The following is a 14,518-nucleotide window of genomic DNA, read 5'->3' as shown; positions in this document are numbered from 1 at the left end:
CTCAAAATTGTATTGGTTTCCTTTGTATTTGTATATGTTTTTTTTTGTTGAATTACATAAAACCGTTGTGTGGTAATTCAGATTAAAACTAGTTCTTCTATTTGTGCGTCTGTTGCTTTTTAGGTGAGTTAAATATTTAGAGGCTAAATTTTGGTCCTAGGACCTTTGACCACAGGTGCTTTGACCATAGGGGGTTTGACCATAGGGGGTTTGACCATAGGGGGTTTGACCATAGGGGGTTTGACCATAGGTGCTTTGACCATAGGGGATTTGACCATAGGTGCTTTGACCATAGGGAGTTTGACCACAGGTGCTTTGACCATAGGGGGTTTGACCATAGGTGCTTTGACCATAGGGGGTTTGACCACAGGTGCTTTGACCATAGGGGGTTTGACCATAGGTGCTTTGACCATAGGGGGTTTGACCATAGGGGGTTTGACCATAGGGGGTTTGACCACAGCGGAGCTTTGACCATAGGGGGTTTGATCATAGGGTGTTTGACCATAGGTGCTTTGACTATTGGGGGTTTGACCATAGGTGCTATGACCATAGAGGGTTTGACCATAGGGGGTTTGACCATAGGGGGTTTGACCATAGGGGGTTTGACCACAGCGGAGCTTTGACCATAGGGGGTTTGATCATAGGGGGTTTGACCATAGGGGGTTTGACCACAGCGGGGCTTTGACCATAGCAGTGCTTTGACCATAGGGGGTTTGATCATAGGGGGTTTGACCATAGGGGGTTTGACCACAGGTGTTTTCTCAGCAGAGTCTTTGATCACAGTTCCGCGCACCAAAATTTTCTGCCTTATGGCTTGTTACCATTTAGTTGTATTTTAAAACAACCGATTTCATCGCCATGTTTTTTTTTAGTATCCACCTTTATAAAAAGATAGTTGACATACATGCCCCCTACATGTAAAATAAAAAAAAAAGTACAAATGATATTCAATAAAGTCTTAATGATAATTTATTTTTTCCTTTAAAATACTTTATCTGTATGCTAAATTAAATAAAATAGAAAAAAAAACAAGGTACACAAAAACCACTTCTAAAATAAAAAGTCGGGCTCTTAAAATGTAGTCATTTTTTAAAATGTGAGATCCATGAGCTTTATTGACGTTTCAGCATATTTTTTTAACGTGGGAAATTCGGTGAAGGCAGTATCACATACACTTTTATCAACTCGCCTTAACCCTAACGTTTTTTTTTTTTTTTTTTTTTTTTTTTTTTTGTTTCAACGCCATTTTTTGGTATAAATAGACGGCGATATCGTCACAAGTAAACAGAAGCAGCGGTTTAGAGAAGTCTCCAGTTCGTGTGATACAGAACTACACAACTCTACAATGTCAGCTGTTTTAGTGACGGCTCTGTTGGTTGTAAATATCATGTTCACCTGTGGTAAGTAAATTTGTATATAAATGCAACGCAAATGAGATGGAGATATTTATTTTTAATTATCTGTGATTTTTTTTAGGTAACAATTGTTTGTTTTTATTTCCACTTATACGAAGTATAGAGGAAGTATTGCAATCGTGCAAAAAATCGAAAAAGATATTTTCACAAATCTTGACGTTTTACTCCTCCTAAGTCGGAAAAACATAGTTTTGCAATTGTTTCCGTATGTATGTACGTATGTGTGTATGTGTGTATGTGTGTATGTGTGTATGAGTGTATGTATGTATGTGTGTATGTATGTATGTGTGTATGTGTGTATGTGGGTATGTGTGTATGTATGTATGTGTGTTTGTGTGTATTTGTGTATTTGTGTATTTGTGTATGTGTGTATGTGTGTATGTGTGTATGTGTGTATGTGTATATGTGTGTATGTGTGTATGTGTGTATGTGTGTATGTGTGTATGTGTGTATGTGTGTATGTGTGTATGTGTGTATGTGTGTATGTGTGTATGTGTGTATGTGTGTATGTGTGTATGTGTGTATGTGTGTATGTGTGTATGTGTGTATGTGTGTATGTGTGTATGTGTGTATGTGTGTATGTGTGTATGTGTGTATGTGTGTATGTGTGTATGTGTGTATGTGTGTATGTGTGTATGTGTGTATGTGTGTATGTGTGTATGTGTGTATGTGTGTATGTGTGTATGTGTGTATGTGTGTATGTGTGTATGTGTGTATGTGTGTATGTGTGTATGTGTGTATGTGTGTATGTGTGTATGTGTGTATGTGTGTATGTGTGTATGTGTGTATGTGTGTATGTGTGTATGTGTGTATGTGTGTATGTGTGTATGTGTGTATGTGTGTATGTGTGTATGTGTGTATGTGTGTATGTGTGTATGTGTGTATGTGTGTATGTGTGTATGTGTGTATGTGTGTATGTGTGTATGTGTGTATGTGTGTATGTGTGTATGTGTGTATGCGTGTATGTGTGTATGCGTGTATGTGTGTATGTGTGTATGTGTGTATGTGTGTATGTGTGTATGTGTGTATGTGTGTATGTGTGTATGTGTGTATGTGTGTATGTGTGTATGTGTGTATGTGTGTATGCGTGTATGCGTGTATGCGTGTATGCGTGTATGTGTGTATGTGTGTATGTGTGTATGTGTGTATGTGTGTATGTGTGTATGCGTGTATGCGTGTATGCGTGTATGCGTGTATGCGTGTATTCGTGTATGTGTGTATGTGTGTATGTGTGTATGTGTGTTTGTGTGTATGTGTGTATGTGTGTATGTGTGTATGTGTGTATGTGTGTATGTGTGTATGTGTGTATGTGTGTATGTGTGTATGTGTGTATGTGTGTATGTGTGTATGTGTGTATGTGCGTATGTGTGTATTTAGTGATTTCCGGTAACCAGAAGTTGAACTTATTCTACTTTCAATTTTTCAAAAGCCTATAACTTGATTACCGTTTTAGATAGATAAATAAAATTTCAAATGTAAGTAAAAGTTCACATTCTCTGCTTTTTGTCAAATTCTAAGTAATTTCTGATGTTTGGAAGTAGTAATTTACGCTTTTTCTAATTTCTCAATAAGAATTTATAAAGTATTAATATTCCGAACTATTATTCAGATATTTTTAGCCGTTCACTTGATGGGCAATTATTTTTTTACGAGATACTTTTTTATTTTTAAAAGTTTATGAAATTAAAAATGGTGTTGTCGTTCCCCGTAGTGTTATTTAATAATACTGGAGAAAGTTTAAGGGAGATCGCTCCCAATTTATTTCATTTATAAATTTGGTAATGATTTCGCTTAAAAAAACAATATTAATAATATTATCATCCATCATTTTTTTCTGGATAAGATTCGCTACACTTAACAAGGTAGAAGTTTATGGGGTTTTAGAGATGTTTGTTTTCCTATGATGCGCTGCTGTCTCTAGCTAATGTACTTCGTTAGACCAGTGACCGAGCTTGAAACTAGCTAATTGTAAATTACTTGTTTTAATCCAATTTCTATTTTTTTTTTAAAGCGTATACATTTAGAATTTAGGGTGCTGCCGTTTGTTTTACGTTTGAGAAACTATATTTAAACATTAAAAGGCATAACATAATTTCTTTTAATTAAATTTTTAAAAATTCTACCAGTGAACGCTTAAACCTAGTTTTGTATTTATTTGTGTATATGTTAATTTGTAAGTAGCGTGTTAACACAAACGTCGATAAAAAGACCTACCTTTTTTCAATTATTGGCTTTGTCCAAGTAATTTAAATAAACTAACACATATTGAATAATAATTTACCGATGATTACAATAATACCATTTGTTGTACATAATTTCAGTTTTATGTTTTAATTTTTTTTATTTTTTTTTTGCAATTAATAAATAGATTTCTTTGGAAATAATTTACAATGAAGAAATTGAAAAAGAAATGATTATTTGAAGGCTGTTGTGCTTGAAGTGTATTAAAAGAAAGTAATTCTTGATTAATTTAATTTTCCAAATTTTATTGGTTTATTTTAATATATTTCAGGACTTGACATTTCATTAGAAAGAGAATATTATATGGAGGGTAAAGATTTATTTTGTGGCAAGTTACATTGTGTGGAGAACACAAGAGAAGATAATGACATCTCAGCTCTTGTCAACATGTCAATCTATAAGATCAGTGAATTAGAGGGGAAAATTGTGTTGGCGTATTTTTCAGAGTCCGATTCAAGAGTTCGAGATTATAAAGTAGCTGGGTCGAAAGTTGATGGAAAGTTTTCAAAAGTGTTTGGAGAATTGACCGTATCATTTACAAAACCTTCTGATTGTTTTAGTACAGTGTTTGGATGTGATGTGTATTACACAAATAAAAGAGGTCTCACTGAGATGAAAGAAAATAAAACCAAGCCTGTTGACCAAGACAATTTTAAGCCACTGATGTTGATGACCTTAGAGGCTAAAACTCCAGAGTTTGATAAAACAATTGATAGAATGTCAGATTTTTTAAAAACATTTAAATATTCAGATAAGTTAAACAGAGCTGACTTGAAGGTGAATTTACAATTTTTAACAGACCACAAACGTTCTAACATTAGTTATCATAAAACAAATATAACAAAGGAGAAGGGTGATGAATCTCTGGTTAACCTTACTAATGCGATGGAAAGTAGATTAAATAGCTTGTTATCTGCCCAAGGATCTACAATTCAGAGACTTGAAAATCAAATGAACAACGTTGTTAACAGATTGAACACCTTAAATAACACAAATCAAGAGCTCACGCATTTTAAATAAAACTTCACTGAAAGCTTTCTAAAGACAATTCAACAGATACAAGCAAACAATAACACACTTGAAAAACAAAATAGGTCGGTACAAAATGTAACAAATCTATACATTGTTTTACAAAAACAACTGGAGAAACTGAATAATAGTGTGGTTAATGTATCACTCGATGCTCAAACTTTGTCTCAAAGGTTAAATAAAAGTGAAATTTTAACAAAAACCATGCAAGATTTCAAAAAAGATTTACAAAATTTAACTAATGAAATGTTAAAAAATAGCACAGCGATAATTGAAAGTCAACATATAAGCATTCAACAATTGTGGAAAAGCTACAAAAACCTGTCAGAGACACAGTCAAAGTCAGTGAAGGATTTAAAATCAGCTGTATCACTACTAAACAATACTGACATCGATATACACGCCCATACGGAAAAGATGAACAATACCATTCAAAACCTGATTACTAAATCAGATCAAATTATTTTTCTAGTCAGTAGAGTTCATGGATTTAATGGCCGTATGCTCATCGAAAGCGAATACGTAAGTTAAATATAATTTGTATAGGATCAAAATCTGCTATGTCCCGATTTGAAATTTTCCAGTTCCGCCATAAAATTTGGCAATGCTCCCAAGTAGTTAAAAGTTAAAGTTTTTACTTAGGCATAGCATGTTTTCGAATTAGCCTTACATTAATACCTTTCTTAGTTGCGCCAAAAGTAGAAAAACAAAAATGTTTTTAAATATTTTTAATATTCAGATAATATTCTGGCCAATGTTAGCGGGTTATTATTTATTTTAAAAGAAAATTGCAAAATCAATACATATTTATAAAAGTATGATTTAGTCGAATGTCTTTAAAATAATAATTTCACCACTTTTTACTTCTGCTACTGCTGTACCAGGAGCTTACGTTTACAGAAATTAGTTCCTTGTCTCGACAATGTTTAGAAAGTAAACAATATATTAATTTGGCTATCTTTGTGAAATAGATTTAACACATACTAACAATAGTTCTGCGAATATAATTATACTTATACCTATACATATACAAACACGCACAAACAGATATAAATATATGAATACATTCATACATGTGTATGTATGTATTCTTCGTAATTGTGTGGTATGTGGCGATAATGTTGATATAGTTAATACAATATAATTATTTATAAAGTAAAGATAAATGTTTAGCTGTCTGAATAGACGTATATATTTTAATTTCATTCCGTTTCAACTAATAATAATAAATAAAAATATTGGAAATGAATTTGATTCCAGTTAAAATGCGCCATTATGAACGATCGTGTTTTAACGGACATGACAAAGGTTGGAGTAGATGTCAAAAGAACATTGTGTGATAACAAGACAGACGGTGGAGGATGGATTATTATTCAGGTTTATTTGTCATTTTTCTTAGCCATTCACCATTTTCCCGATATATTTTCTAACTGTTTTGATATATTTATTCTATTGGAAACAGATGTATAATACACAATGATAGACACTTAGCTACACATTAAAAAATATATAATAGTTTAATACGTAGTGTTTATATAATATATTTTATCTATTTGAAATTACGATGACTCTAAAATGTTTTATCTACATAAAAAGACATTAGCTCTTGTTGTTTTATAGTTCAGGTAAACTGCAGATTAATATTCTTATTGGTTTACCCGAAGTCAGGTGACCAGTCCACAACAGAATTGTTAATATATCTCATCGTTTTGGGGAGAAAAGCTGAATCTAATAGTCTTGTTTATTTTGTTGATCTGAATAAAATTTAGGATATTAAAATAAAATAGACAAAATCAGATTATGTGATAAACTACAATAGTGTTTAGTGCATTTTTTAAGACTATGTATTTGTAAAATATCCTTTCTGTTGTATGTATAAAATTGGGGATTTATTTGGTTTCGAGTTTGAACAGAAGCAAACGTCAAAGTTTATCTCGTGATAGTTGTAACTGTCTAATACACAAAGTATTGGAAATATTTTAGAGAGTTAATGTGAAGTATATTAGGTCTTATAAAGTAATGACTGTTTTGATTTTATGTAAATTGTTTATTGTATGATATAACTAGAATCCGAATATATTTCAAAGATATTTAAGCCTTAGAATAAATCAAATCAACTCACATAACCGTAGTTTTATAAATGCTATTATTTCGTAGAGAAGCGTTTTGATTATTTAAAACGTTTAAAATGTTATCTCGAGCGTAATTTGAAGCATAATTAATCTTTGGAATCAATTATATCAACTTGCTATGACTTTATTGTAGCGGTGCCATTTATTTTTCTTACAGAGACGTATCAAAGGTGATGTGAACTTTACAAGAACTTGGAACGATTATAAAAACGGATTTGGTTCAACATCTGGAGACTTTTGGATCGGAAATGACGTAATTTCTCACTTGACAGATTCGGTAAGGAAATAATGGCTACTTAAAAAATATGGACGGAAACTGAATTTTGTACTACACAATGTACATGGCATCACTTAATTTCTTATTCTTAAAAAAATCACTTTATTCGATACATGTATACTCTAGCTTGTTAGTTTGCCTTATGTGATAACTGTTTCCCAAAACACGGGGTCGTTTCAACATCAATTTTTCACTTTGATCATAATTTCTTCTACGTGATTTTCAACAAAGTATCTACTTTAAAATTTAGTACTTGCATTGGCGATTAAATACGTTGTAGTAACTAATATGACACGGGTAATTACGTACAAAACTCGCTTTTTTGGATGAGTGATTTATATATTTTACTAAAATAAAATATTATCTGACAAACTATAATACATTATCTCAATTGACACAACTTGCACGTATACAACTGTTAAAGGTAGTCTTTTAAAGGAAAAAAAAACATTTTATCTTACTATCGGTAAACAAAAGTCTTGTCCAATTCATTGCAAGATATCATATTATTTATATTATTATATGATCTCTGATTTGTAGATGAGATACACTTATTTATTTTTTAATATCTCCTCTAGTAATAATGTTTTGATTTTAACTTCGTGGGTCAAGGAAACCCGAGGATAGAATATTACAAATCTCGCCTTCCCACCTTCTTAAATTATCCTCAAGTCATTACCCCTATATCATTTCCTCAGATTAACTACCCCTGTCAATTACTCCCACTCAACAAACAAAATGCAATAGGACACTGACCCATTTTATTATTCAACGGACACCAGTACATAGAGAAATGGATAAAATGGTTAGCGATATGTAAAGCTTAGGGTTATGAATAGGAGATGGATAGGAATGGTAACATGTTGAAATTTAAAGGAGAGGACAGTAAATACAGAACTAGAGTAATACATTTTAGGGAAGAGGGTATTATTGACTAGCAGTGAATACCTGATTAGGTAGGTGAAGGACGTTGTACTACAATTGGGATTCATACGTTCGTTTAATCTAGATATTTCTTGGAAGAAAATATATTGATGTGTTATTATCATTGCGGAACCAGAAAAAAAAAGTTTTTGTAGCCTCCTTCAATTAATTTTTAATCATCTATTTCCTGAGTAATTAAAAAAATTACATTGAAATGTGTAACTATACTGAGATAACAAACCAGATACTATAATGTCCAAACTAATTTTGGGCCTAATGTAATCGTGTTTTATAATTTTAAAGCAAATACTGTAACATAACATGCCGTTTAGGGGGATATTTACAAGGTAGTTAGAGTGGTGCATATGGTATAATAAATAAATAGATAAATAAGTAAATAAATACATAAAATACATTGGGTTTAAAGCATGTTGGTTAAATAAAAGTGGTCAAAGGCTGGTTTAGAACATTTTATTAATAAACGAGGGTGAAAATTATAACATATAGTAGAATAGTCGAAAATAAAGTAGGTTTACGTGGATTTCATCCCATTTTGTACCCAAAAACACACGTTTACAATCGTAGAGCCCGGTCGAATTATTTACGGCTATTAGGGGCAGATAATCTAGGTTTTAAACTATGTAAAAATAAGGGGAAGTAATAACAAGCTCTGCTTGATCTTTTCAAATCAAAGCTGATGTTCTGGTGGGTGGGGGTATGGTGAGGTCGTTGGGGGGGGGTCTGAAAAGGTTGGTGTGCTAGAGATTGAGTGGGAGGGGATAAAGTGTGGTGCTTCAGTGTCGATGTACATAGTCGTAGCTAAGATTATTTGACCGCTGAGTACCGACATGTTTTGGGTGGGTAGGCGTGAAGCTATAATGATGAGTGGGGATACGTTGGAGTTTTAAAGGTCAAAAATTAGATAGCAATGTTCTCATGAAAGAATTTGAAGCTGTAGACCAATGGGCAGTAGATATAAATTACTATTAAATTAGTGTTAAAACATCATTACAATGTTTGTTTGAATGTTATGTAAATAAAACCGATTAAAAATAAGCAATAGAAACCATATTTATACAGAATAAATAGTACGAAAAGAGATGGGGCACGAGGGTTGTAGGGGTGGGGTCATGGGGCCAAAACATCAGAAAGGTGAGGGATTTTTGAGATACCAGAGGCGGTGATGCGTATCTAAGGTGTTGTGATCAAGAAACTCGGAAGCTGAGAGTTAAATATAAATTACCCAACCGTAAACCTTATACATTCGAGGTTGTAAACGAGTTTAGTATAAAGCCGCCGTAGAGGTTGTATACTGATGGAGAAAAAAAATACGATGCTCTTTTAGACACGCTCTGCATTGCTACCATAATGTAGGCTACAACTTGACCAAGATGAATTGCTGAGGTGGAGATAAAATAAATAAAATACAAGAATTGAACGATGAAGACATATGAAAAATATGAGCGGAAGAATGTATTGAATCTGGCTAAAACTGTTAATGGGCAGTTGAAAAAGGGGATAAATAGATGGATGGATAATATAAGCTGCAATTGTGGAGATACACAGTGAATGCAAAGTCTTTAAATTTCTGCTATTAATATAGCATACAATTGTTTACAATTACTAATACATTCATGTTGATACTTTTATTTAATCTTCATATCGATTGGACTGTGCGTCTGGTGTACACATGTCACTGAAATGCACATTTAAATCATCAGTCATGGCATTGAATATTTAAAATACATTTAAATGGACCTAGATTAAGTAACGTGCTATTTTAATGGCGAATGCATAGTAATGTATTTCGTTGAGTTTTTAAATTTAGCTTTAGAATTAGGGCTATTGAGCTTATCAAAAGAAGGAAAAGTACATAAGTAATATATATTGTAAGGGAGATGGGTTTACTAACTGCTAGCGTGTTACAACGACAGGCAGTGTAAGGTGATTAATGAAAAGGAGGGAGTTCTAGAAAAGCCATACGTAAATTGAATATAAATAGTATTTCTTGTATGGGAATATATTTCTAAGTTGTAATGTAAGCAGGCAATAGATAATGTAATATTTCCTTTCTCAACAGACGTCTTTTGTTTTAATGATGGGGTAGATACAGGAACTATCAAAATAAGTTTATTCAATATTTTCTTTTTACAAAGAAAGTTTTCAAGCAGTGTGTGTATTATTGTAATAATGTGTTTTGGAAAATTGTGTATATTGTTTATAGATTTTCGTTACGTTTTTTAATCAATATGTATAATTATCATATAGTATAGAGGGATCAATACTTACAATATTTAAAACACAATGCAATATCTAAATATTTCTAATTTTTTGTCTTATACAGGGTTATAATGAACTCAGATTTGACATGAAGTATGAAGGTAGAAACTACTACGCTGTGTACAGAGGTTTTAAGGTAGAAAATGAAACAGCAAAGTATAAGATGAGCTTAACGTCATTCAGTGGTGGGAATGTTGAAGACAAGTTTAGTTATCATAAGGGCTATATGTTTACAACCATTGACTCTGAAAACGATATACACTCAGGTGTAAACTGTGCTGTAGACTGGAGTAGAGGTGGTTGGTGGTATAGGGATTGTCACAGGGTTAACGTCAACGGTGAATGGGCGAGTCGTGTTTATGATAAAGGAATGCATTGGTATAGCATTACAGGCTGGTCTGACTCTCTAGACTTTGTGGAGATGAAACTTCGTCGAATGTAAACAACCCGAAAACAATGCTGTGGTATCACAATGGATATACAGTAATCAAATTATTTATATAATCTTCAGGAACATAAGCAACATTACATATATTAAAATAAATAGATGTAAACATTTAACTAAGGCAATATTTTCTTGATGGTGAGTATACATAAGTAGTTTAAAATTAACATACATTAAACCAAAATTTTTATTTAAAAAAAATGATTTTAAAAACTACAACAGAGTTTGTTTTGCTATTATGATGTAATAAAGCCATGTATACACTCATCTAGAATTAAAAATCCTCATACATTGACCGTGTGTGTGTGTTAGCCATTAAAACATGAAAAAAAACCCGACTATGATGGTGTCATTTATTTCTTGCATATTCAAAACTAGACTAGTAGTGTAGTTGTAATCTACCACTATATCTTTAATTAGACATTCACTCGGATCGTGTGAAGTTCAACTCTAATAACGTGTGTAATGTTTGTGCAATTTTTTCAATAATATTTTTTCGCATAGTTTTTCGAAAGATATATATGCTATCCAACATTACATAAAGTAGAAAGTAACTGTTAATTTGGGATCTGTAAAGCTTTGTATTATAATTGTATTTGTTTAGTATGTTTACATGGACACAATTTTTGGAAAGCAACTATATGCATTTATATACACCTTTATTATAACGTCCACTTAATTTTTATATCAAGCCTCCCTTTGTGTAGTTTAAGGAATTGTTTGGTTTATATATTTACAAATACATCCGTTTATACAACTTATGGTTAATGTGTTAATGCATTGTTTTTTTTTTTTTTTTCGTTTGTTTTTTGAACACATAATAAAATCTTCGGAATTATCAAACATATAATAACTGTCGTTATTTTTTAATGTGATGAAGGCAATAATGACCAAGGCTAATTGTAGTGCGTAAATGAGTCCACACAGCTACGATTATGGAACATTGACTACGTTTTTCCTACTCATGTCGAGATTACAGAAACATCTTAACTCTATATAATTGTACTGTTTTTAGTTTGTTATCCTAGTATGAATCAATAACTTTATTAACTTAATGTTTCCATTTCTATCAGTATTTCGTCATGCGAGATACAACTGCTGATGTGGTCTGTAAATCCTGTAAGCTTGTCAGTTCCTCTAACGTGAATGTTTTCAATACAGGTCAGACCTTCCGACACCAGACCACTGCTGACAAGATTTTACCTTAATGTTATTTTTGGTATTAGCTCGAGTATTAGCTTTATTTTTTTGTATCTCTGGTCCTAGCTAAAAGTTGATTTTAGCATCGTGCTTTATTACTTTTCAGAATTCCCGTTAACAAGTTAGATGGTGTATAATGAGCCTAAAACGGTAATGTTCGTGTGTTAGAAATGAGAGATTGGCTTGTATTCTGAAGACGTGTGTATGTATGTATTCCCGGAGTATTGCTGCCATCAAAGACATTTGCAGGCTGTCACGGTAGGGGGAGCGTGACTGGGTAAAATGGGATACGAAGGTTCTATACGGCGTCAAACGTACAGACAAGGGGGCTACTGGGGAAATATTTGTGGCACAGCCTGTAAAGCACTCAAGGCGATAGCTTCCTGGTCTAGATCTTTCGAGTTTACCTGTTCTAGAAGTTGAGCGCTCGAGTAGAAATTGTACCGCTGGATATCCAGTGTTTTTCTAACTAATCTAAGATGGATTTAAAAATGGATTTATTAAACCTTACACATGAGAATATAAAAAATTTGCTGAAATTTAAAATAAAAGTATGAAAAAGGTGGAAGAAAAGAGCAAGTACAATATGAAGCACACATAAAATCAATGAGGAATTTGATAAAGAAAGCATTAGAGCTGAACTATTCAGACACTAATGGTATCGATGTTTTAGTAAAAAAATTGCTAGGAACTAAGATATCTATCCTAAACAAAAGAGACCAAGTAAGTTTTAATTATTATCAAATGATATCTTCAAGATTCCACGTAAGTAAATTGAACTTTTAATTTTTACTGTTTTTTTTACTACACGCACGATTAAACGGAGAAAGCATTTGGATTAAAGAAAAATCCTTTACTAAACTGTTTTCAAGTAGGTGTGATATTAATGGGGATATGACTGCGTCTATAATTTGAACTTAATTTCCCCAGTTTTTTTTTTAATTCACAAAAAATTACAAACACAATAACAACATGTGGATAAAAGGGGAAAAAAGTATTTAAAATTGATTCAAATTATATATATATATATATATATATATATATATATATATATATATATATATATATATATATGCCGATTTGCCGTCCCCCGTAGTGTTACATAATTTACGCTTTAATTTTAGCGTAGCACGATGTAAAGCTCTCGAATTTGTCTTAAAATATTCTGTAAACGAACATGCGTATGTTTTTTTTTTAAACATTTCCGTTTCGCCATGGCTATAATATAAATGATTGGAGCAAAGTCTATAAAAGTAAAAGAAATTTTTCCGTAAACCAGAAAAAGCATATGTTTATTAAAAACCTCTAGATTGATTCTCGAAGAATATTGAATATCATATAATTTGTAATGCACAGAAGAAATACTATATAACTTAATATGGTGGTCTAGCGGTAGAGAGCTGGACTGCTAACCCGTTAGTCTCGAGTTTGAATCCGAGTTCAAGTTAGTAGACCGTCCCTGAGTCCACCCAACTCTGATGGGTACCTAACTCCTGTTAGGGAAAGTAAAGGCGGCTGGGCATAGTGCTTACCACACTATCTCTTCATATGCCGAGGTCACAGAAACAAGTGAACTCTACTTCATTTGCCCCATAGACCGTCAGGTTTGAAAGGGAAACTTTACTTTTTTTTGTTTTGTTAATATGACATAAAATAAAATATATTTTATTCAACTTATCTGACTACATATAAGAGTTTTTTTAATCAATAAAGCGTTAAGTAAATCAGTCATTAAAACCTGACACTAAAAACTTCATTAAAACGACTTAAAAACAAGTTCTCATGTACTAAAGAGCAAGAAAAACGTATGCATAAATTATCAAAACCAAAGGCTGATTATGCGTGTTAAAATTTGCTTATATTTGTGTGAACAACTAGAATATATTACATATTTACCAAAATAAAGTGCATTTTATTGGTGTATATTCATAATTAGTCGCATGTTTACTCTATCACCGTTATTATTAACGTATGTGGCATGTAATAGTAATCGTATATTTGTAACTCTTACTTGGATATCAAAAGTTGGATGCTTTTTATGAACGAAAAATGGCATCCACTGGCCGTAGACTATCTTTAATAATAGGTTTCTAGGAGACTGAGAGATTGAAACTGAATCAGAATTAACTGAAGAAAGATGGCGCTGAATGTACCATATATTAAGGATGAGACCAGACAAAGTTACAACAATGGCGCTCGATTGTCAACCTGAAAGTGGACCTTAAAGGTTGAGGGAGACTTAGATACAGACAACAGAAAACTAAGTAGACTGTGAAGGTTGAGGGAGACTTAGATACAGACAACAGAAAACTAAGTGGACTGTGAAGGTTGAGGGAGACTTAGATACAGACAACAGAAAACTAAGTGGACTGTGAAGGTTGAGGGAGACTTAGATACAGACAACAGAAAACTAAGTGGACTGTGAAGGTTGAGGGAGACTTAGATACAGACAACAGAAAACTAAGTGGACTGTGAAGGTTGAGGGAGACTTAGATACAGACAACAGAAAACTAAGTGGACTGTGAAGGTTGAGGGAGACTTAGATACAGACAACAGAAAACTAAGTGGACTGTGA

At 32.6% G+C, this 14,518-nt stretch overlaps 1 protein-coding gene across 1 annotated transcript; it reads left to right on the top strand.

Moving 5' to 3' along the window:
- The first annotated feature begins 1,288 nt into the window (after window positions 1–1,288).
- LOC131950613 (tenascin-like) lies at window positions 1,289–10,740 on the top strand. The gene is made up of 5 exons (XM_059312818.1): window positions 1,289–1,400; window positions 3,928–4,433; window positions 5,946–6,062; window positions 6,975–7,094; window positions 10,363–10,740. The coding sequence occupies exons 1-5, from the start codon at window positions 1,346–1,348 to the stop codon at window positions 10,738–10,740; spliced, it is 1,176 nt and encodes a 391-aa protein (XP_059168801.1). The 5' UTR covers window positions 1,289–1,345.
- The last annotated feature ends 3,778 nt before the right edge of the window (window positions 10,741–14,518 follow it).

The sequence above is a fragment of the Physella acuta genome, unplaced genomic scaffold (assembly GCF_028476545.2).
Source record: "Physella acuta isolate Inbredline_101_S28 unplaced genomic scaffold, ASM2847654v3 ptg000774l, whole genome shotgun sequence".
Taxonomy (NCBI): domain Eukaryota; kingdom Metazoa; phylum Mollusca; class Gastropoda; family Physidae; genus Physella; species Physella acuta.
Note: the sequence above shows the minus strand (reverse complement) of the source record. Positions and strands in the feature narration are given on the sequence as shown.

Bases quoted from the DNA above. Each gene is read 5' to 3' on its own strand.
- LOC131950613 (XM_059312818.1), top strand. From the start codon at position 1,346: ATGTCAGCTGTTTTAGTGACGGCTCTGTTGGTTGTAAATATCATGTTC. The intron at 4,434-5,945 runs GTGAATTTACAA...ATTTGATTCCAG, and splicing joins TAAACAGAGCTGACTTGAAG to TTAAAATGCGCCATTATGAA. The intron at 6,063-6,974 runs GTTTATTTGTCA...TTTTTCTTACAG, and splicing joins GAGGATGGATTATTATTCAG to AGACGTATCAAAGGTGATGT.